Here is a 23,947-nt window from a genome sequence, read left to right as displayed (position 1 = left end):
TGTCCCAGTCCAACACTGTATGTGCTCCATTTGGATTATATTATATTATTTTATATTTTTATATTAGCCTCCTAACAGTACAATGAGAGCTAGAGTTGGCCTTACACTTATTTTGTTAAAAAAAAAAAAAAAGAAGCTGCCATGTTGCTTACCTCGGCTGAAAAAACCCCACTAGGTGGTGCCGTGATATGGTTGTTAATATTAATAAAGCCATTAGGCATTACCAAAATGATAGTTCTTTAATTAAAAGCAGACTTTCTTTTCCCTATAGGCAGATGCCAGACCATGCAAGCGCATCCCTTTCTATGACTAAAATTCCTTATTCACAGCTTTGCATTAAAAAAAAATTAAATTACAGCCTGATCTAGTCCAGTTACCCACAGCATCCAAGTATTGAGTGCTCAATAACAATAAAAGTTCAAATCTGTGTGTTTTTTTTTTTTAATGTCCCAGTCATGTACTGCCCCACTGGATACAATACAGTCAATCACAAAAAAAAAGCAGCCCAGGAGACTGAGCATGTGCAGTGCCACTGACACCAAGGAGGAGGCGGGGCAAGCTGCAAATGAGCTGCTGTGCTTCTGGGCTTTTAGAGTTAAACTGGCCATACACAGAGAGATCTGCCTCTTTGGTAAGGTCACCGAATGAGCGGATCTCTCCCTGATATGCCAACCTTAACGGTGGGCGATATTGGGCTGATCCGATCGTGGGCCCTGTGGCCCAACGATCGGATTACAATGAGCAGAATATGGGTGATTGGATCAATGACAGCATCAACGAACCATTGCGATCCTTGATCAGATGGGATTTTTGAACCTGCTCGATCATTAAGGGAAGCCAGACGGGGACCTTAAGCATTATTTCTAGCGAACGCCTTGCTGCCTTTAAAAGAGAACTAAAGCCTAACTAAAGAAGTAGGTAGAAATGTTGTACATGATGTTTTGTGCTTCTGTACCAGCCCAAGGCAACCACAGCCCTTTAGCAGTAAAGATCTGTGTCTCCAAAGATGCCCCAGTAGCTCCCCATCTTCTTTTCTGCTGATTCACTGCACATGCTCTGTGCTGCTGTCACTTACTGAGCTTAGGGAGCCACTCACAATATACAGTACACATAGAATAGAAATGTCACAATATAAGGCTGATTAGTAATTAATACACATAATTACTACATGGCAGCACAGAAACCAGTGCAATTAGCATCAGAATTGAATAATCAGCAAACCTGTAGCATCAGCTTATATTACAGCCAGGGAAGCTCATTTTCTGCTGGATAATTAGTGACGAGCCCTAAGCTTAGCTTCTCAACAGCCAATCAGAGCCCACTGAGCATGTGAGTGTCACAGACAATTTCCAAGATGGTGACCCCTGTGACAAGTTTGAAGTCCTGGATCATTGCTGCTATTGACAAGCTCAAACTTTAGCCTCGTGCAATAAGTTCACTATATAAAATAGGACATTTTTAGCCACATTAATTTTTAGGCTGTAAAGTACTGAATATAGGCTGTAAAGTACTGAATATATATATATATATATATATATATATATATATATATATGTATGTAATACACAAAAAAAACATGAATATCTTGTAAATGATATCCTTATAAACGGTGAGTTCTGTCGTCATTTCAGTCACATGACTCACGGAAACGTGTGTATTATAATAAATAAAGTACCCCCAGTTGCAAAATATGAGGATATTAGAAGTTACCTCGGAGTTCCATGACCTGTATAAAAACACTCGGCCTTTGGTCATCAAACTCCTCTGTAACTTACAATATCCTTATAATTGACAAGAGGGGGTACTTCATTCACTATATATACTACTGAAACCAGAGTCCTGTTTACTCTAGGGCAGAGATACATAATCTGGATTTAGTTTCTGCCTGATCCACAGTCTCTGCAGTTAATGATTCTATAAAGATTATTGTTGGACAGCCCTGCGGCATCTTTCTCACCCTTTGCTGGGATCCCACATGGAGGGCAAGTTCCAGCCAGAGCTTTTATAACCAGGTACTGACCCAGTAGGACTCCCACACGAATTCATTTATGAATGAACAGCTAGACCAGACGTGCCACAGATGCAAGTACATAGCAACTCAAAGGGCTCACCTGTCACGCTGCAAATCACGGGTCCCGGTGCTGCCACTGAAGCAAGTCTGGGTCACTGGTAGTAAAGCGACTAACTCCTCAGGTGGCCAATCCCCTGGAATTAATGCCGCAGCCCTAAGAACCTCCCGTTTAGGCACGGCAATGGGGAAATCACATACTGAGTCACCGGGCAAGTGTACAGAGCCATAGAGTTATCATTGTTAATAACAGCTCCTGTATCACTAAATCATGTGCAAATAGTAGGGACAGGCGGCTGCTTGTTGTGTCTGTATCACTTTCTGTCTCACTGCTTACTGGGAAATAGAAAGGGAAAGCACTTACAGTAACAGCTCCCGTTATTGTTATTTACTGTCCCTGCGAGGCTTATGGCACGTGGGTCAAACACCAGCTGTTATATGTTATATAGTTATATATAGATAGATCCTTTCTGATCCCCATTGTAAGCAGCAGTCCTGTCCTGCTTTATGGCAGCTGAGATTCTAGCTATCTGTATAACAGAACATTCTGTCCCAGTGGCTGCACAGATCCTATCTGATCCCCATTGTAAGCAGCAGTCCTGTCCTGCTTTATGGCAGCTGAGATTCTAGCTATCTGTATAACAGAACATTCTGTCCCAGTGGCTGCACAGATCCTATCTGATCCCCATTGTAAGCAGCAGTCCTGTCCTGCTTTATGGCTGATATCCTATTATAGCCCCCTATTAGAATGTATGAGGCAGACAGTAACACAGACAAGTGTCCCTCTGAAATGAAGAATGTAATAGTTAAAATAAATGCAGTTCCAGCCGTGACAGTCAGAACACAAGGAGTGAAGTATCTCCCGTTGGGTGTTTAACACAATGAATGTTCCAGAGCAGTTGTTTCCCACTATGAAGGGTTTATTCAGCAGAACAGAAACAGTCGCTTTATCACAGAGATAGAAACAGAAAGGATTGGCCCAGAGCCAGACAAACGTCCACAAAATGGAATTTTTGGCCACCGAGGGGGAACCATAAGGTGACAGGAGCCAACTCAAACACGGCTTCATTACAGCTTCTGGGAAACCGTCCCTTTAACCCTGCCAGTTCCAGTTTGATACACTTCATGCTGCAGCTTTCAGACTTCCAAGACCCATTTTTCTTGGATTGTAACACTGACCTACCAGAGAAACGTGGGCTAGATGTGGCCCTGCACGGCAGGTTTATGGCTCCCAGTACTAGTCAACGGCCTCCAAAGGCTTCTTTGGAAGACAAAAATCGGACCCGCTGCATGGAAAGGGTTACCAGTCTGCTCTGTTGCGAAGTAGGTTGTCCTGAGATCCAGCCCCGGGCCAAGCCAACCGAGGACCCTAGGCGACCCGGCTGGCCACTGTGATCCCCCAACTGAGACTGTGCAAGGGTGAGCAGAGTGGGGGGAAGGGAGGCATGAGAGAGCTCCGAAGGGAAGAGAAGGGAGAGCCAGAGGGAAGGGAGGCAGGAGAGAGCACTGGAGGGGAGGCAGAAGAGAGCGCTGGAGGTGAGGTCCAGAAGGGAGAGAGGCAGGAGAGAGTGCCGGAGGGCAGGGGAGAGCGCTGGAGGGGAGGCAGGAGAGAGAGCAGGAGGGGAGGGAGGCAGGAGAGAACGCTGGAGGCAGAAAAGTGCTCTGGAGGGAAGGGAGGCAGGAAAGAGTGCTAGAGGAGAGGAAGCGCTGAAGGCAGTAGAGAGCTCTGTAGGGGACTCAATAGAGAGCGCTGGAGGGGAGGGAGGCAGAAGAGAGAGCTAGAGGGGAGGGATGCAGGACAGAGCGCCGGAGGGGAGAGAGGCAGGAGGGAACGCTGGAGGCGAGGCAGGAGACAAAGCCATAGGGGAGGCAGGAGAGAGCGCTGAAGGGGAGGGAGAGCCGAGGGAGGGGGGCAGGAGGGAGTGCTGGAGGGGAGGGAGGCAGGAGAGTAGAGGCCACACCCCCAGGCTGGCGCCTTATGACCCAGTTCTATGCAGTGGGGCGGTTCTGTGCAATGGGACATAAGGCTGCTGCATGTGTACATCATCCCTATTCTATAGGAGTATTTAAAAGAAGCCATATGCTAAGTGTCTTGAGTTGCCCTTAAAAGCGAACCTGTTACCCAGACATACAAATCTGTATAATAAAAGTTCTTTTCAAATTAAACATAAAATCCAAGTTCTATTTTTTATTAAAGCATTCATAGCTGTTGTAAGCTCAGTTAAACATCTCAGCTGTCAATCAAATATTGTCTGCCCCTCCTCTATGTCTTAGGCAATTACTTTCACTCTCCATTCAGCACTTCCTACATGTCACTGCTCTCCCCACATTCCCCCGTTCTCTTCACCATGTAATTGTGTAGCCAGGACATGGGGATGGACATCAGGTCCCCCATTCTGGTGCACAAACAAGATTCTGAGATGATACAAGACTTGTCTTAATAACAGTGTCCACAAAATGGCTCCTGCCTGCTTGTTATAATTATGAATTCCCAGACTGAAGATAGCAAGATTCAAATAATTTATACAGTGTAATTAAAGTTCATTTTGATTGACTGATGTGATAAAATAGGATTTGGAATAATTTTTTCGGATGACATGTGCCCTTTAATTAAAAAGCCTATAAAATTGTGCAATGGAGAGGATTGATTTTTGCACTTCTTTCATCTTTCTGAGTGATTGCAGGAAGAGAAGATACAGTGTGAGACTTTTACTCAAAGTTGCCTCACTGCAGGTGAGTAAGGATCATCCTCCAAAGCCACTGATCTCCCCTTAAAGGGATTCTGTTTTGATTTTTATGGTGTAGTTTTTATTTCTAAATTACACTGCAAATAATTCACTGTACAATATAAAATGTCATTCCTGAACCAGCAAGTGTATTTAGTTGTAATATTGGTGTGTAGGTGCATCTCAGCTCATTTTGCCTGGTCATGTGATTTCAGAAAGAGCCAGCACTTTAGGATGGAACTGCTTTCTGGCAGGCTGTTGTTTCTCCTACTCAATGTAACTGAATGTGTCTCAGTGGGACCTGGATTTTACTATTGAGTGTTGTCCTTAGATCTACCAGGGAGCTGTTATCTTGTGTTAGGGAGCTGCTATCTGGTTACCTTCCCATTGTTCTGTTGTTAGGCTGCGGGGGGGGGGGGAAGGGAGGGGGTGATATCACTACAACTTGCAGTACAGCAGTAAAGAGTGACTGAAGTTTATCAGAGCACAAGTCACATGACTGGAGGCAGCTGGGAAACTGACAATCTGTCTAGCACCATGTCAGATTTCAAAATTAAATATAAAATAATCTGTTAGCTCTTTTGAGAAAAGGATTTCAGTGCAGAATTCTGCCGGAGCAGCACTATTAACTGAGACATTTTGAAAAAAAATCTTTTTTTCCCCATGACAGTATCCCTTTAACTAGCCACTGCAGGAGAATAACGTGTTAAAAAAAAAAAAAAACAACTTTATTATATGGACACTGTTGATTTTAAAAGAAACAGCCAAAATGTATCTTTAAAACAAGCGCTCCTTGAGTTTCCTACAATTCCATTCTCTTTTAGACAGTTTCCTTTCAAACAACACTTCCCCTTTAAATGCAAAATCCAAAAATGCAAAAATTACTTTTTTTTTTTTCTTTTAACATCTTTATGAGTATCCATCCCTTACTCACGTCCTAATGGAATTTTCCAGTCCGTGTCAGAGTTTATTCCCATGGAGAGAAAAGGGGAGGCAGAACTGGCTTGGGCCCATTGGGTTCTCAGTGAATGAGGATTCTTTATGTGAGTGTAACAGAAATCTTGGCTCTTTCTGACTGTTCTATAAACAAGGGAAGGTGCCAGCGCTTTCCAGGGCCCAAAACCCATGACGGGTCTCAGGCTCGGGTTTCTTCTTTTCATACAGCCGCCTTCCTGTTACAGTCAAACTACAACTCTCACCAACCTCCGAGCGTCCACGGAGCACGTGCAGCGGCACTGAATTTATAATTAGGCAGGAGGGGGTTAATAAACGCCAGCCTCATGTTACCTTTTAGCAAGATCTGTTATTGTCTCTGAGCCGGGAGCTAGAATGCCATTAAGCACACAGGCTAACACCCCATTCAGCAATTAAATTGCTCCCAAGAAGGCGACTCCAAGAACCTGTCACCAGTACAAATAATCCCAGTGTTGCCTCATGGATATTCTGCATTTAAATCAGTAACTCTGTAGCCGCTTTAATCCCAGCAAAACGGGGGGAAAAAAAGTACTAAACTGGCCACACACAGTCAGACATGATTGTATCAGACAGGATAGGGGGTGAATCTATTAATTAATAGGGAATGGCTTAGAAAGTAGGCTTCCTATTGGATAGAATGTGGGAAATGAAACTCATTTTTTTAAAGGGACACTGTCATGGGAAAACATGTTTTTTGAACGCACCAGTTAATAGTGCTGCTGAAGCAGACTTATGCACTGAAATCCAATTCCCAAAAAGAGCAAATAGATTTTATTTTATATTTATTTGAAACCTGACATGGGGCTAGACATATGGTCAGTTTTCCAGCTGCCCCAGTTACGTGACTTGTGCCTGCACTTTAGGATGGAACTACTTTCTGGCAGGCTGTTATTTCTCCTACTTAAAGGGATCCTGTCAACGGAAAACATGTTTTTTCCAAAACACATCAGTTAATAGTGCTGCTCCAGCAGAATTCTGCACTGAAATCCATTTCTCAAAAGAGCAAACACATTTTTTTATATTCAATTTTGAATTCTGACATGGGGCTAGACATATTGTCAATTTCCCAGCTGCCCCTGGTCATGTGACTTGTGCCTGCACTTTAGGAGAGAAATGCTTTCTGGCAGGCTGCTGTTTTTCCTTCTCAGTGTAACTGAATGTGTCTCAGTGGGACATGGGTTTTTACTATTGAGTGTTGTTCTTAGATCTACCAGGCAGCTGTTATCTTGTGTTAGGGAGCTGCTATCTGGTTACCTTCCCATTGTTCTTTTGTTTGGCTACTGGGGGGGGGGGGAAGGAAGGGGGTGATATCACTCCAACTTGCAGTACAGCAGTAAAGAGTGATTGAAGTTTATCAGGGCACAAGTCACATGACTTGGGGCAGCTGGGAAATTGACACTATGTCTAGTCCCATGTCAGATTTCAAAATTGAATATAAAAAAATCTGTTTGCTCTTTTGAGAAATGGATTTCAGTGCAGAATTCTGCCGGAGCAGCATTATTAACTGATGTGTCCCATGACAGTATCCCTTGAAATATTAAATCTGTATCTCCCATGACTTGGACCTCAGTGGGAATTTATTAAGGATAAAGCATCTTTCTGTGCAGGCGCCTCCAGTTCTACATGAAGGATTTGCTACTTGCACAAGCACAGAGACTGAATGTATAGGGAAGAGCGGCCCGTGGGATTGCACTTTAAGGAATGTCTCTGAGTGGGAAGTATGACGGAGATGCAGCGACTGTAAATCAGCCCAAAAACCACATAAGATTCCAAGTAGTCCTTACAATCCTTGCACTGCTCTACCCCACCCAGCATAATGCAGTCTTATAGTTATACCCCAAATATTAGCATCAGGGACCTTGCAGCCGCCCCTCCATGTATGCACTAAAACAACTGCAGATGTTAATGACGACACATCCCAGCACCCCCCCCCCCAACCAAAGCTGCTAATTGTGGCACCAAACGTCAGCCATTACTGGTGGAATAGTGGCCAAAGCATCGGGCAATTCTTTCCTCAGTAACTAGGGAGTCTGGCACAGTGTCAGGGCACGGAGAAGAAGAGTGGGGTGTAAATAATCAGCAACTGCCTCATGTACAGACACAGAGATACTTCTCAAGGTCAGCAGTGTTTGGCTGCCGCACAGACAGAAGGTCTCCCGCATACGGACAGACTTACAGACACCCTTGTACTGTCCTGCACCCTTCTCTGCACAATAAATGCAAGTAAGCAGCAGTCCTGTCCTGCTTTATGGCAGCTGAGATTCTAGCTATCTGTATAACAGAGCATTCTGTCCCAGTGGCTGCACAGTTCCTATCTGATCCCCATTGTAAGCAGTCCTGTCCTGCTTTATGGCAGCTGAGATTCTAGCTATCTGTATAACAGAACATTCTGTCCCAGTGGCTGCACAGATCCTATCTGATCCCCATTGTAAGCAGCAGTCCTGCCCTGCTTTATGGCAGCTGAGATTCTAGCTATCTGTATAACAGAACATTCTGTCCCAGTGGCTGCACAGTTCCTATCTGATCCCCAATCAGGAAGGACGTGCGTGTGAGGAGCTCCTGAGTTACAGAGCTTACCCCAGGCCCAGCAAGGGTCTGGGGGTGCAGTTTACACTTTCTTTTGGACTTTATTATTTACCTACAACTTGGAAATGGAGAGAAGGATGTCAGCTCGTGTTAAAAGTGGAACAAAGACTTTAGGTGTTGGGAAAAAAGTCCCAAAAGAAACCATAAAGAAAGTCTTTTGCAAAAGCAAGAAAACTTCATGTGAAGTGGTGTGTAATGAAGAAAACAGTGAAGAATTGATGGAAGTAACACAGTCAGCAGAAGTGTCTGAACAAACAGCCAATATGGAGGATTTGCCTGGTGCAAGCTCCCCATGTGAAATGCCCATGGAGAAAGCAGTGGATTCCAGCAGCCCCCAAAGTGTTTCAGAAGTGCGCAGATGTGGTGCAAGTACCCTTTTGGAGTGTTCCCTCAGTAACGCAGAGGTGGGCGACAGTGAAGTATCTGAGGCCCAGACAGAAGGAGGGAGCTCCGGTGCTAGTGCTGAGGAAAAGGACAAGATGGCGTCCGCAAGCAGCAGCAGTGAGGCTTCAGGTGAGACTCTGAGAACTGCAGCTCCAGCACATTGTTACACCAACAACACTGAGACAAACACTGTGGAGGAAGTGACTAGCAGGGAGGCAAGCGTGAAGGATAGTCCTGCTAAACATATGGCAAGGCTTGAGGCGCTGTGTGGCCAGCTTGCTGTGGCAGTGGCAGAGGGGGCGCTGGATGGCACAGAGGAGACCAGGACTGGGCACGGGTGAGTGGAGCACTGGCTAATGACTCTTCTAATGTGACTAGTAGTGGACACACTGTTAATACCTTACACATCATTGAATCACTCAGAGCTATGGAACTGTTAAGTAACAGGAGAAATACTTTGGAAAAAAACATTGAGAGGGAACTTTCAAATGTTAAATCTGCTAAGGGACATTTCAGAGCTCAAGGCATCAGGAAACTGGCAGAAATGAATAAAGAACTGGAGGAGGTGGTGGAAAATATGGAGGCTTTGTTATTAGTGATTAAACCATGGGAGGAGGTGTATAAAAACAAGGAACGGTTTAAACAAATGTCCAGTGGAGGGAAAAAGACCTTTGAATCCTCTTATTTGGATTTTGTGCTGAATGAAGGTGGGGGGGGAATAAGATGATAATGGTGCAAATAATTTGTCTGAAACAAATGGAAAAGAAAGGAATGAAAATGTTTTGTTTAACAACAAGGAATGTGCAGTCTCTGAAGGGAATGTAAATGAGGTGGAGGGGGAGGGGGAGACACAAGCTGCTGAGAATGAAGCAACTAGTGCTTTACCTGAGGAAACAACACAACAATTTGCTCAAAATGGAGTTGATCCTGAACAAGGTAAACAGGATAGTAGGTCTTTCTGGGAGAAAAGGAAATTTTTTGCAAGGCAGGAGGAATCTTTTCATGATGGGCTCACTTTCAAAAGGAGAAATGTGGTTAAAATCAAATGGGAGGGAGAAAAGGAGAAATCACCAGGTAGCCGCTATGTGTGTAAAAACTTAATCAAACAATCAATGGGATTTACTACTGCAGATGTTTTTGCTTTTGTAAATGTGTCAGATATTGATTTTGAAATAAGTTTCAAGTTGTCCCAAGGTTTAGACAGATTTTGGAATTTATATCAAGATAAAAAGACATCCTCAGCATGGGAAGGCTTCAGGGCGAGTCCAGTCTCAAAACCAGAAGTAAAAACAGTAACAATCTTTTTTAAGAATGAGTCTGTCCCTCCTGCTGATGTGTTAGTCTGGTTAAAGAGACAATGCAATGTTTTGACGCCTTTAAAACCTGTATATAATGAGGAAGGATTTTGGGTGGTGGGTTGGAAGGCTCAAGTGAGGCTAAATGTGCAAAACAACATGACACAGCATCTCCCAAATTCATTTTTTATAGGCAGAGAAAGGGGTGTTTGCTTTTATCCAGGGCAGCCCCGTCAATGTTATAAGTGTGGATCAAGGAGGCATTTGGCGGGAGACTGTACAATAAAGATGTGCACATTGTGTGGGGCCCAGGGACATGTCAACAAAGACTGCGAGAATGTGAGGTGTAACCTGTGTGCAGAACTGGGTCATACACACCGTGATTGTCCTAATGCCTGGCACAATATTGTTAAACTTTGCCCAAGAATAGAGGAGGAAATATTTCAGGAAGATGTAACAGAAGAAAGGCGGGAGGAGGAAGGGAACAATGAGGTTGCCCCCTGTCAAAGTAAAGAAAACCAAAAGGCAGAAAGTACTGTTACATCAGTGCAGGGAAGGGGGGATGACTGGAAGGTGGCAGGAAAAAAGGCAGGAAAAAAAGCAGGTAAAATGATCTTAGAAAGTGAAATCAAAACTTCAAACAGATTTGAATTGCCCTCAGGAAAGTCATGGGGGGATTTGGCAGAGGAGGAAGAGGAATTGAGAAGGATTGGTGAAGAGAAAAAAAGGGATGAAGGGAACAAAAAGGAGGTAAAAAAGAGAGTCAAGGAAAGGTCAATTAAAAAGAATGTGGTACCCCCCAGCAGTGGTTTGGGCAAAAGAAAGAAAGATTCTGTATTAGAATCTGAGGGTCCATCAAATGTGGAAATAGGAATTGTGGAGGAGCAAGGGAAGAAAAGGAAAGGAAGGATAGATAGTGAGGAAGAGTGGGAGTCCATTGATGAGGAGGATCTCCTGGTGGAGGGGGAGTCGTTGGGGGGCATGGGGAAACCCCAGTATAAAAGACATGCAGAACACAATCCTGTGAGAACAACTAACTCTCCAAGATGCCTGAACAAATAATTAAATTTAGTACTATAAATGTGTGTAGTATTAAAAATGTTAAAAAAAGACGGGAAGTGTTTAGTAACTTGGAGAAAGAAGAAAATTACATTTATTTTTTGCAAGAAACAAGACTAACCAATAAGATAGAGATTTTTAATGCAAAAAGGGACTGGCAGTTGGGTCCATCATTTTGGTCCATAGCAGAGGAAACAGCAGGGGGGGTGGGAATTCTTTTTAAGGGATTCTCAGACATTAAGGTTAAGAGATTTTTAGAGCTTAAAGTGGGTAGATGTATTTTACTAGATGTAAATATAAAAGGAGAAAGTTACAGACTTATAAATATTTATGCCCCTCATGCAGTGATAGAAAGAAAAGATCTGTTAGAAGAAATAAAACAATACTTGTGTGTTTCTAGCCAAGTCATTTGGGCTGGTGATTTTAACCAGACCTTAAATCCAGGAGATAGAACTGGGAGATATAACAAATATGAAGGTGCTTTCTTGTTAGGTATAATTAAGCAGGCGGGTTATATTGATGTGGCTACTTGTGGAGGGAGGAAAGCAGTACATACATACTTTTGCTCCAATAGAAGTAGTCGTATTGATATGATATTTGTAAAGGAAGGGGAGGTCTTCTCTGATGTGAAGGAATCATCAGTAGATTTCTCAGATCATTTAATGTTATCCTTTACAGTGGGAACATCAGATCTTCCCAAGAGAGGCAAAGGACTGTGGAGGCTGGGAATTGGGTCTCTTAAAGAAGCAGCAGAGGATGGCTCTTTTAAGGTGTTTTTTGAAGCCTTGTGGTCAAAATTCTTTTTCTTTGATTCTGTGGTACACTGGTGGGAGGAAGCAAAAAAAGAAATCCGAACTTTCTTCACAAAACTATCTGTTAAACGGGAGGGTTTAAGATCTAAAACATACCAGTCTCTGAGGAAGAAGTTGGAAACCTTAATTTCGGCCGGGGTGGTGGGGGAAAAAATTGCCCGGTTGAAATATCTGATTAGACAGCATCAGTACAGTCGCAAGGACTCTATGATTCTGGAGAGAGATTTTGGGGCAAAAAACTCCCCTGATCCTTTTCAGAATTGTAGAGAGACCTTTAAGAAAAAGCAGGTGACTGGCCTTATTGACTCCGAGGGAGTTATACAGAAATCCAGGGAGGGTATCCTCGGGGTTGTAAGGTTGTACTATGCTGATCTGTTCAGAAGTAAAACTTTGGAGAGGGAAAGGACTGAAAACTTTTTAAAGGCGACCCCAGGACCTGATACAGTAAATTTGGACTTTTCCCCATTGACAGCAAATATTGAGGAGGAAGAGGTGGCGGGTGCGATTGATAAAATGCACAACAAGAAAGCTCCAGGGCCTGATGGGCTAACAGCAGAGTTTTATAAGACCTTTAAATCGCTGTTAGTCCCGGTGTTAGTTAAGATCTTTAATGAATGTTTGGAGGGGGGTATGCCTGAGTCAATGAGGTGTTCTTCTTTAATTTTGCTGTCAAAGGGGAAGGATGATGAGAAGGTTGAGAACTGGAGGCCAATTGCCCTTCTCAATTCTGACAGAAAGATTCTGGCGCGGATTCTTTTTTCACGTTTGATTTTGTTTTCTGGCACTTTATTATCGTCCTGTCAGTTCTGCACGGTGAAGGGGCGGAGCATCTTTGGGGCCCTCCTTACTTTAAGGGAAGCCTTGGAGTCATGCAAAGCTCATGGGTGGGGAAAATACCTGTTGTCTTTGGATCAAACTAAAGCTTTTGATAAGGTTAACCATGACTATCTATGGGCTGTTTTGTCTAAATACGGCATCCCAGGCAAATTCATTAGTTGGTTAAGGATTTTGTATGAAGGGGCAAAAAGCTTCCCACTGATTAATGGCTGGCAAGGTGAAACCTTTGATGTTGGGGCCGGGGTGCGGCAGGGCTGCCCTCTGAGTCCTCTTCTCTATGTATTTGCTCTGGATCCCTTCCTGAGGATGCTGGAGGAGAAGGGCATGGAGGGGGTCTGTGTGCCTGGCGGGCAGCCACTCAGGTTTGTAGCCTACGCGGATGATGTGTCAGTGGTCATTTCTAAGCAGGCGGAGGTTGAGGTGATCACTGATTGTATCAGAAGCTACTCAAGGGCCTCTGGATCCTCAGTTAATCATGAAAAGTCGGAAGCTTATTGGACTCTAGGAGGGGAACCGGATTTTCAGGCCGGAAATTTCCCAGTGGCCCCAGAGCAGGTTAAAATCTTGGGAGTAAAATTTGGAAGGGATGATAATAGCAGATTAAATTGGGAAGAGAAAGTGGATGCTGGTTTGGCAAAAGTTCAGCGTTGGAGATCTTGGAAGCTGACCTATAGAGAAAGGGTTAATCTGATCAAGACCTTTTTGATCCCATTGTTTCTTTTTGTTGCTTATGTGTTTCCCTTGCCAGAATCTCTCTATGCTCGGGTTTACAGTTTGTTTTTCCAGATGCTCTGGGGGAGTAGGCTGAACCCGGTAAAAAGAGGGGTAACATTCCTACAGAAGAAAGAGGGAGGTCTAGGGATGGTTTGTCCAATTGCCTTCTTTGGCACCATTTTTCTTAAATTCAATTTTGGGAATCTGGGTCAAAGGACGTGTTCTCTGTGGGAAAACTGTGTCAGATCCTGGGTTTCGCCTTTTATCAGAGACTGGGTGGAGGGCGGTAGAGTGAAGGGGGTCCGGATCAGGGGAGGAGGTTTTCCGCAACATATTGCGTTAGGTTTAAAATTGTTGAAAAAGTGGGGTTTAGGTTTCAATGATATTGAAAACTTATCAAGAAAACAGTTGTATGAACAAGTGCTTAGCTCCTTTTTTGTTGTCTCTTTGAGTCCAAAAGATTGCCCTGTAAAAGTCATGGGGGAATGCATTAAGTTTTTGAATGGAAAAAGACTCCCAGAAAAAATGTTTGATAACGCATGGTTGGCCCTACAAGGGAAGTTATTTGTTAGGGGAAATTTAAGTTATCTAAGTGCAGTAAATAGTTTATGCCCCTGGGACTGTGGAAAAGAAGAAACAGTAGATCATTTCTTATTAGAATGTTCAGTCTCAAAAGCCCTTTATGATCAAGTTTTAACAACTTTGGGAATCAATAATTTCTGTAGAAACACTTACGGGGAAAGAGCCTATGGAATTGTAACTAATGACCATCCTCTGGATAAAGAGACCCTCTTTGTTATTTTCTCAGTTGTTCGATATTTCTTATGGATGAGGAGATGTGGTAAAACTTTTGGGAGAGAAGAAGGATCTATAGATTTGACAACCAAAAAGATTTTGAAAGAATTATACCTGATAAAATTGAAAGAAATAAATATCAATAAAGAAAACAATAAATTGTGGAGGGGGGTAGATTTTTCATGGGAAAAAACTATGGATTTTTGAATATGTATCTGTTGTATGTTTTGATTTGTTTGTTATGACATTTTGATTTTGTTTATTGTTATTGTTCATATTTTTAATAAAAATCCCTATCTGATCCCCATTGTAAGCAGCAGTCCTGTCCTGCTTTATGGCAGCTGAGATTCTAGCTATCTGTATAACAGAACATTCTGTCCCAGTGGCTGCACAGATCCTATCTGATCCCCATTGTAAGCAGCAGTCCTGTCCTGCTTTATGGCAGCTGAGATTCTAGCTATCTGTATAACAGAACATTCTGTCCCAGTGGCTGCACAGATCCTATCTGATCCCCATTGTAAGCAGCAGTCCTGTCCTGCTTTATGGTAAAGATGTATCTATACACCAGATCACTGAGGGACAGTGTCGATCTTATGAGAAATGCATAATAAGATAGAAATTAAAATGAGAAAGTGAAAAGTATCCCTTTAACAGAGGCAGATAAAGGCTTTTTGTGCTCTTTCAATGCGCCTAATCACTCCCAGCTGCTCTATTTAACAGACAATTCCCAGCATCAAAAACAGGGGGAAAAAAAACAAAGGACAGAAAATTGGGCTCATTAGATGCAAGTAACCAGCTTCGAAAAAGGAACGGCATTTGCATGGAAATGATTGGTGAAACCATAAATGGAATATATGTGATGGATGCTAATTAAGCAATTATGCCAACCCCACGTGGGCCACTCATAAAAGACTTGTTCTCATTCAGGGGCTGCGGTGTCTCTAAATGGGCTGATTCGTGCACCATAGTAGAATTACAATTCCCGGCACCCTGGGCCGCTGCTCACTGGGAGTTGACGTTTTAGCCCCATCTAGAATATGCCGTACAGTTTTGGTCTCCATCACTCAAACAGGACATTATTGTATTAGAGAGGGGACAGAGAAGGGCAACTAAGCTGGTAAAGGGAAAATCTTAGCTATGAGGAAAGACTGGCCAAATTGGGGATGTTCACTCTGGAGAAGAGGCGCTTAAGGGGAGATATGATAACTATGTATAAATATATAAGGGGATCATATAATAATCTCTCTAATGCTTTATTTACCAGTAGGTCTTTCCAGCTGACACAAGGTCACCCATTCTGATTAGAAGAAAAGAGGTTCCAGCTAAATATTGGGAAGGGGTTTGTTACAGTGAGAGCTGTGAAGATGTGGAATTGTCTCCCTGAATCAGCGGTACAGGCTGATACATTAGATAGGTACAAGGAAGGGTCGGATGCTTTATTCACCAGTAGCTCCTCCCAGCAGACAGGAGGGAGCCAATGAGATTAGAGGAGGGAAAGGGGTGTTACAGGGAGAGCTGGGAAGTGAATCAGGGGTACAGGCTGATACATTAGATAGGTATAAGGAAGGGTTGGATGCTTTATTCACCAGTAGCTCCTCCCAGCAGACAGGAGGGAGCCAATGAGATTAGAGGAGGGAAAGGGGTGTTACAGGGAGAGCTGGGAAGTGAATCAGTGGTACAGGCTGATACATTAGATAGGTATAAGAAGGGGTTGGATGCTTTATTCACCAGTAGCTCCTCCCAGCAGACAGGAGGGAGCCAATGAGATTAGAGGAGGGAAAGGGGTGTTACAGGGAGAGCTGGGAAGTGAATCAGGGGTACAGGCTGATACATTAGATAGGTATAAGAAGGGGTTGGATGGTGTTTAGCAAGTGAGGGAATACAGGGATATGGGAGATAGCTCATAGTCCAAGTTGATCCAGGGACTGGTCCCATTGCCATTTTGAGTCAGGAAGGAATTTTTCCCCCTCTGAGGCAAATTGGAGAGGCTTCAGATGGGGTTTTTGCCTTCCTCTGGATCAACTGGCAGTTAGGCAGGTTATAATAGAGATAAAAGGTTGAACTTGATGGACGTGTGTCTTTTTTCAACCTACCTTACTATGTTACTATGTATTGGTGCCCCCTTAGAAGCGGCCATGTTGGATTCCAAACTCAACAATGACGCATGGGCCTCAATGTCACGAGTACAGTGGGGATCCCCAATATAGCTGCAGCCAAACCCCACGACTCTGGGCTGAGAGCCTACAGCATGGGCAATGTGGTGCAAAGAGAGGCCCATACACCTTTAGTTATCCCACAGTTCAACGTGCAATGAGTAAGAGGTAACCCAAAAACAGACATGTATGTAGTATGATTACAAAGCATATGAGCTGTATATGGAGAGATACTCACTTTGTAAGCCGGTAAAAGAACATATTACACGGACGATCCGGGTCTGCTGCCGAGCCCCCTTCTTTCTGCGCAAGAGACGTCTCACTGGCCCATAAGATCTCCCGTCTCACTCTGCATGTAACATGTATGACCGGTCCGTGTTATATTTCACACGATCTCAACTATGGGGGAGAATGAAACAAGACGTGGAAGTGCAAAAGAATAAACTGTGGGTGAACTACACTTTCTGGGGCTCATATCCCAACTAATTAACTAAACCAACGATTGATTTTATATAATCAGCTTGGGTTTTCAAGGAATCCGTTAAAAATGAAAAAAAACCAATGTCATTAAAAACAATACCTTTTAGTCCATATCTATATTTAAAGGGCTTTAAATGAACTGTTAGTATGATGTAGAGAGGGATACTCTGAGACAATTTGCTATTGGTTTTCATTTTTTTATTATTTGTGGCTTTCGAGTTATTTAGCTTTTTATTCAGCAGTTCTCCAGTTTGCAGTTTGAGCCATCTGGTTGCTAGGATCGAAATACCCCTAGCAACCATGCATTGATTTGAATAAGAGATTGAATAGGAGAGGCCTGAATAGAAAGATGAGTAATACAAAGTAGCAATAACAATACATAGTCTTACAGAGCATTTTTTTTTTTTAGATGGGGTCAGTGACCCCCATTTGAAAGCTGGAAAGAGTCGGAAGAAGAAAGCAAATAATTGAAAAACTATAAAAAAAAATAAATTATGAAGACCAATTGAAAAGATGCTCAGAACTGACCATTCTATAACCTACTAAAAGTTAATTTAGAGATTAAGCACCCCTTTAATACATTCCAGCTCACTGAAACATCCACAGGAACCAGGTGACACTAGAGAAGTTGTACTGACCCAACTCAACCCAAGGACCAATGACAAGGGGACAATAAAGAGGAAGGGAGATCCTTTAACATGAGACAAGAATAAGACCAGGCTTTGGGTTTTTCTTTTCCAGCAAATATTTGTGAAGGCAACACTGAGGCACCTCTTGAACTTAAAGGAGAAGGAAAGGTTAAAACTAAGTAAACTTTATCAGAAAGGTCCATACAAATCCACTAGTGATGGGCGAATTTATTCGGCAGACACGAATTTGTGACGAATTTGCCTGTTTCGCCGCCAGCTAATAAATTTTCCAAATTGCTGCGAAAATTCAGCATCTCTGAAAAAATATTGGAGCCCATTTTGACGCCAGAGAATTGTCGCAGGCGTCAAAATCGCTGTTTCGCAAATTTTTCACCAGTTTCGAAATTCGTGGCGAAATGGGACAAATTCACCCATCACTTAAATACACCAGTTAACCCTCAAAGTAATGCTGCTCTGAGTCCTCTGTCAAAAGAAACACCACATTTCTTTCCTTCTATTGTGTACTCATGGGCTTCTGTATCAGACTAACTGTTTTCAGCTTAAACCTCCAGGGCTAGGGCTTGAGCATGCTCAGTTTGTTCCTCTCTCCCTCTTCTCTGCTGTAATCTGAGCCCAGAGCTATGACTGAGCAGGGACAGACTCAGGCAGGAAGTGATGTCATAGCAAGCTAATATGGCAGCTGCTATCCTAAACAAATAGAGAAAGTGCCTAGAGCCATTTACTCAATAAACTGCCTTGGTAGTTTTACCACTCCTTTAAAGGTGCAAATAGCTATGGGTAAAGGTGGAAAGGCATTGATCAAGCAGTGATGGTCACTAAGTGGTTACATACACTGAACAGTAATTGGCACCTGTTGGCTAAATATATTATCCCCAACCAAAGGTGCGGGCTAATAGAACCTAATTGCCCCAACCAGCGATAAGCCACCTGCAACAGTAGGGAGCCGCGGCTACGAGTTCTATGTTAGTCAGAGTGCATGGGGGGACCATCAAAGTGCAATTTATGGCAAGTTCACAAGCAAAAGGTCAAGGGTCAATGGCACAGGAATTCCTGTGACTTTCCAGTTGTCTAAAAAGGAAATCTACCTAAATGGATAGTCCTGCTTCACAATACTTACTACTAATATATATAACATGATTGCTGCTGTCTGTAAGAAGATTTGGTCACACCACCCCTCAGTGACTTCTAATATCCTTATCATTTACAGTAGGGGGTACATTATCCCTTATAATACATGAGTGATACTCAGAGTTCCCTGTATAACTCAGCCTGCAGCCTTGTGTCTTTATATGGTCACAGAACTCCTCAGTGACTTCTAATATCCTTATCATTTACAGTAGGGGGTACATTATCCCTTATAATACATGAGTGATACTCAGAGTTCCCTGTATAACTCAGCCTGCAGCCTTGTGTCTTTATATGGTCACAGAACAACCCCTCAGTGACTAATATCCTTATCATTTACAATAGGGGGTACACTATCCTGTATTAAAAAGTCAAGGAACCTCCACATTTCACTGTAATGATTTGACCTTGGCAAGTGGAATGAGCAGTGATTTGCAGATGAGACTGTAGGAGATTAGATTTATCTTTCCCAACATCTAATCTGCTGTACAGAGGGGCTCAGTATAATTTGAATTAATTGTTCCGTGAGGGGGGGGGGAGATGCATAAACAATGACAAACGAAAGTAAAGTGGACAATTTAATACTATGGCATTTTAGGAAGATTGGACAACACTGACACCCCCGGCCCTATTGTGGTTGGTGGGTAATCGAATATTAATTGCAGGATGGGGATAATGACCGGCGCCGATCTTTACTGACGTTAATGTTAACGGACTCCAAAAACACAACTGTCTGATTTTGGAGAATACAAGATCAATTCTTCTAAAAAATGACAATTACAGGTTAAAGGACAAGGCAAGCAAATTAATTTTGCCCCCCCCCCCCCGTATAGAATTGGACAGTGAAAGCATCAGTAAAAGAACAACCTCACAGACTCACAAATTCAAAATAAACAGAAAAAGTGATCAGAAGAGCCCAAAGTTGACATTATTTCCAGGGGGAACGAGGTTTATTCCCCTTTCTTAGTCCTGGGCCCAGTTATGCGCACAGACCTGTATATGTTACACTGTGTTCTTCCACATACAAGCCACACACCACTAAGTGCCACATACAAGCCACGCACCACTAAGTGCCACATACAAGCCACACACCACCAAGTGCCACATACAAGCCACGCACCACATACAAGCAACACTAAGTGCCACATATAAGTCACACACCACTAAGTGCCACATCTCTTAACAAGTAACCAAACAAGTTGTCAATCCTGTCTCCGTAGCTAAGCCTAATCTATACAAACTGCTAATCACGAACTTGCAACAAACTAGGGTGAAATGTAAATAGAAACATTTCCCCATGTTATTGCCAATAAACCAGTTCAGATAACGATTGTTACAATGTTGCTAAAACGTAACCTTTAATTAGAGTTGCAGTAAAACAAGTTGCCCATAAACACACTCACTGCTCTTTAAATTCAGACTAGTGCAGGACCTTGTCCTTAATAAAACAGAATTAAAAACAGCATAAAGTGGATCGGTGGAAGCTCTTATGGATAGTGAAATGTATTATTTAACTGCCAGTACACGGCTGCTAGTTACATTAAAGTCAGTAACATACAATGTCTGTTCTCTCCCTTCCTATGTTCCCACACGCACCAAACCTGCCTATCTACGTGGGGAAGCACTGGGCGCTTCTCTCACCACCATCCACCTATGCTGCCGCCACTAAGTGCCACATACAAAGCAACTCACCACTAAGTGCCACATACAAGCAATGCACCACTAAGTGCCACATACAAGCCACGCACCACTAAGTGCCACATACAAGCCACGCACCACTAAGTGCCACAGCCACACATCAGCTTTCCACAACATATCAGTCCATGTAAGAATTAATTTGGGATTACACAGCAAAACATAATTAGAGACTAATTGCCCTTACATAAGAGAACACTGTCTCCCAGCTGCACCTTTATAGGTGCCTTTAGCACTAAATTACACTAATATAAATATGGTTTCCCAAAAACCAGCAGCTTTTGCATCACTTTGCACCATAAACATCAGGCAAAGCTGGATGAGGTTATTTGCCCTTTCAACTGTAGAACAAGGCACTGGCCTAGAAACGGTTTTGAAAAACTGCTTTTCAAATGGAGACTTTTTTGCTGAGCATATTATAACAAAAAGGTGGCGTGGGGTCCCCAAAAAAACTTCCTTACCTAGGGCCCCATTTAGTGTTAACCTGGCTCTGCACTCAGTGGGCACCAGACTTACCAGTTTAGTACCAAAAGCCCCAATCCACTTTTTTTTTTTTTTTTTAAATTGTGAGTCACATTGAGATGTAGAAAGATTTGGGGAGCAACACAAGCATGAAAAAAGGGTCTGTGATTGGCTATTTTGTTGCACCTATGTGGACGGGCAGCCTACAGGAGGGTCTGTTTGACAGTACAACTAAAACTAATACTTTCCTCCAAGCCTGGAATTCAAAAATAATCACCTGCTTTGAGGCCACTGGGAGCAACATCCAAGGAGCTGGTGGGTAACAAGTTGGAGCCACTGGTTGGGGGATCACAGCTCTACGGTAATTAGGGACGCTCCCCGTTAGCACTCAAACACAAAATGAGAGCAAGTATGGGTATTTGGGTATTCGGGTGTGCCGGGCTAAACGTGTTGTGTCCATCTGGAGGCCAGCGGCCAAATGTGGCCTCCAAAGGATTTCAATGGCCTCCAGTCTGCTCAAATGTTCCACACACGTCATTGTAGGACACTATTGTAATATAATCTGGCCCTCAAACATGTTGTTTGAAAAATATTTGGTCCCCTACGTGTATTAGGAAGGATAGGGGAACTCGTCTCGACTGCAAAATAATTTCTTCTTCAGGAATTGTAAAGCTGAGCAGCCTGAGCAGCATCACTGTGTCCCTCCCAATTAGAACTGTAATGGCATAGAGCCCAACATTTTGGAAATAAAAACAGGGACAAAAAAGTTGCCGTGCAATTTTTTGACCATGCCCGTTTTTGTGGCCACACCCCCTAATCACCATGTTCATTTTACAAACTTTGGCAGGTGATAAAAGTTTGAACATATTTCTGTTTTTTTCACTTATTACAGTTTTACTAATGAAGGTGAATTGCCCTTTAAGCTGTGAGTCTAACTTTTTCCCAAGGGACCTGTGACCTTATATTGTTACAATTACTTTATTTGCTTATCTAGATAAATTTGAATTGTTACAAAAGTATCTAATCTTCTGTTATGACTGTTCCAGGCTCTCTGCCAAAAGCCAATTAAGTTAGAAACACTGTTTCTTTTTCTGGGTGTTCAGTGCAGAGAAAAACGGGACTTTCCAGTAAAAATGAGGGACTGCTGGTTGAGGTGTCAAAAGAGAAACTGTCCATCTAAAAACGGGACAGTTGGGAGCTATGTAATGGCAATGTCAGCCGTAAAGCACGGAAGGACTTCAGCGCACCAAACAGGAAGGAAGTACATCCAGTCACATGATTTACAGGAAATAAGTTCCATTCAAATAAAATATTCCCCCTGCAGGTCTCATCATTCCTCATAGAGAGCTGCCCCCTCTCCGACTGCTCGAGAATAAGAGGCTACAGCAACCAGACAAGGAGGGGCCCATCCTCCCAGAATACAAACATCATATTTCTGGCCATGAAGACGGGGTTTGTTGGCGGGAGTAAAGGATTAGTCCTGTCCCTGCTGCGTGATTTATAAACTTACTGAAGCCAAACAAACCAAATTATTCTGAATCAAAGGCGCTCAGCAGGCAGGAACCCCACACCGGCCCAGCAGGGGGCTGGAGGCTTTAAACAGACAGAACCAACAAACTTATCTTAAAGGAGAACTAAACCCTAACAATAAATGTGGCTAAAAATGGCATATTTTATATAGTGAACTTATTGCAGGAGGCTAAAGTTTGAGCTTGTCAATAGCAGCAATGATCCAGGACTTCAAACTTGTCACAGGGGGTCACCATCTTGGAAAGTGTCTGTGACACTCACATGCTCAGTGGGCTCTGATTGGCTGTTGAGAAGCTAAGCTTAGGGCTCGTCACTAATTATCCAGCAGAAAATGAGCTTCCCTGGCTGTAATATAAGCTGATGCTACAGGTTTGCTGATTATTAAATTCTGATGCTAATTGCACTGGTATCTGTGCTGCCATGTAGTAATTATGTGTATTAATTACTAATTAGCCTTATATTGTGACATTTCTATTCTATGTGTACTGTATATTGTGAGTGGGTCCCTAAGCTCAGTAAGTGACAGCAGGACAGATCATGTGCAGTGAATCAGCAGAAAAGAAGATGGGGAGCTACTGGGGCATCTTTGGAGACACAGATCTTTACTGCTAAAGGGCTGTGGTTGCCTTGGGCTGGTACAGAAGCACAAAACATCATGTACAACATTTCTACCTACTTCTTTAGTTAGGCTTTAGTTCTCCTTTAACAGACTGCCAAACGGAACCAACCTTACCGAGACTTCGCTCTCCGTCACTCACGTGAATGGGGTCCACATCATAAGGCCTCAATTTTAAGGTTAGTTAACTTAAATTATGCGCCCAATTGCAACAAGCTGGCCGGTACCTAGCACTCCCTTTAAAGTAATAAAATACAAAGATTTTGTCTTTCCCTTTAACAATGAGGAAGCATACAACTTGCCCTTTAACTTAAAACAATTACATTTATGCATCTTAAGTCTTTAAAGGGGTTGTTCACCTTTAAATTAACTGTTAGTATAATGTAGAGAGGGATATTCTGAGACAATTTACAGTTGGTTTTAATTTTTTATTATTTGTGGCTTTTGAGACATTTTGCTTTTTATTCAGCAGCTCTCCAGTTTGCAATTTCAGCCATCTGGTTGCTAAGGTCCAAATTGCCCTAGCAACCATGCCCTATTTGAATAAGAGACTGGAATATGAATAGGAGAGGCCTGAATAGAAAGAGGAGTAATAAAAAGTAGCAATAACAATAGCCTTTCAGAGCATTTGTTGTTTAAATGGGGTCAGTGACCCCCCATTTGAAAGCTGAAGAGAGTCAGATGAAGAAGGCAATTCATTCAAAAACTATAAAAAAAAATAAATTTGCCATTCTATAACATACTAAAAGTTAACTTAAAAGGTGAACCACCCCTTTAAGGGGAAAAATAAATACGTTTCAACTGCAGTTCTTTCTTCTCACCCCAAAAAAATGATGCTTGGTATCTCCCACTGGAACTCTCCTCATATACAAACTGCACAGAATCAGCACGGAGCTCTGCATTGGCCGAGCAGGCGGGGGGGGGGGGGGGAATCTTCCAGCACTTTTCCCTGCATTGTTAGCCCACGTGCCAAACCAGAATTTTC

At 42.9% G+C, this 23,947-nt stretch overlaps 1 protein-coding gene across 4 annotated transcripts in view; it reads right to left on the bottom strand.

Annotated features, from left to right (window-relative positions):
- rnf24.S (ring finger protein 24 S homeolog) overlaps positions 1-23,947 on the bottom strand; it is a 61,719-nt gene that overhangs the window by 15,172 nt on the left and 22,600 nt on the right. For 2 of the 4 annotated variants that reach the window (XM_018242977.2, XM_041579362.1), the window contains one exon: positions 16,643-16,803. The exons of 1 other annotated variant lie outside the window; for it this stretch is intronic. In XM_018242977.2, the coding sequence (XP_018098466.1) occupies positions 16,643-16,665 (23 nt within the window). In that variant the 5' untranslated portion in view covers positions 16,666-16,803. Of the gene's footprint in view, positions 1-2,111; positions 2,545-16,642; positions 16,804-23,947 lie in introns of those variants that run through there. One more of the 4 variants, XM_041579363.1, reaches the window with a different exon arrangement.

Source organism: Xenopus laevis, chromosome 1S (assembly GCF_017654675.1).
Source record: "Xenopus laevis strain J_2021 chromosome 1S, Xenopus_laevis_v10.1, whole genome shotgun sequence".
Lineage (NCBI taxonomy): Eukaryota > Metazoa > Chordata > Amphibia > Anura > Pipidae > Xenopus > Xenopus laevis.
The sequence above is the reverse complement of the archived record's forward strand: the minus strand, read 5'-3'. Positions and strand labels throughout refer to the sequence as shown.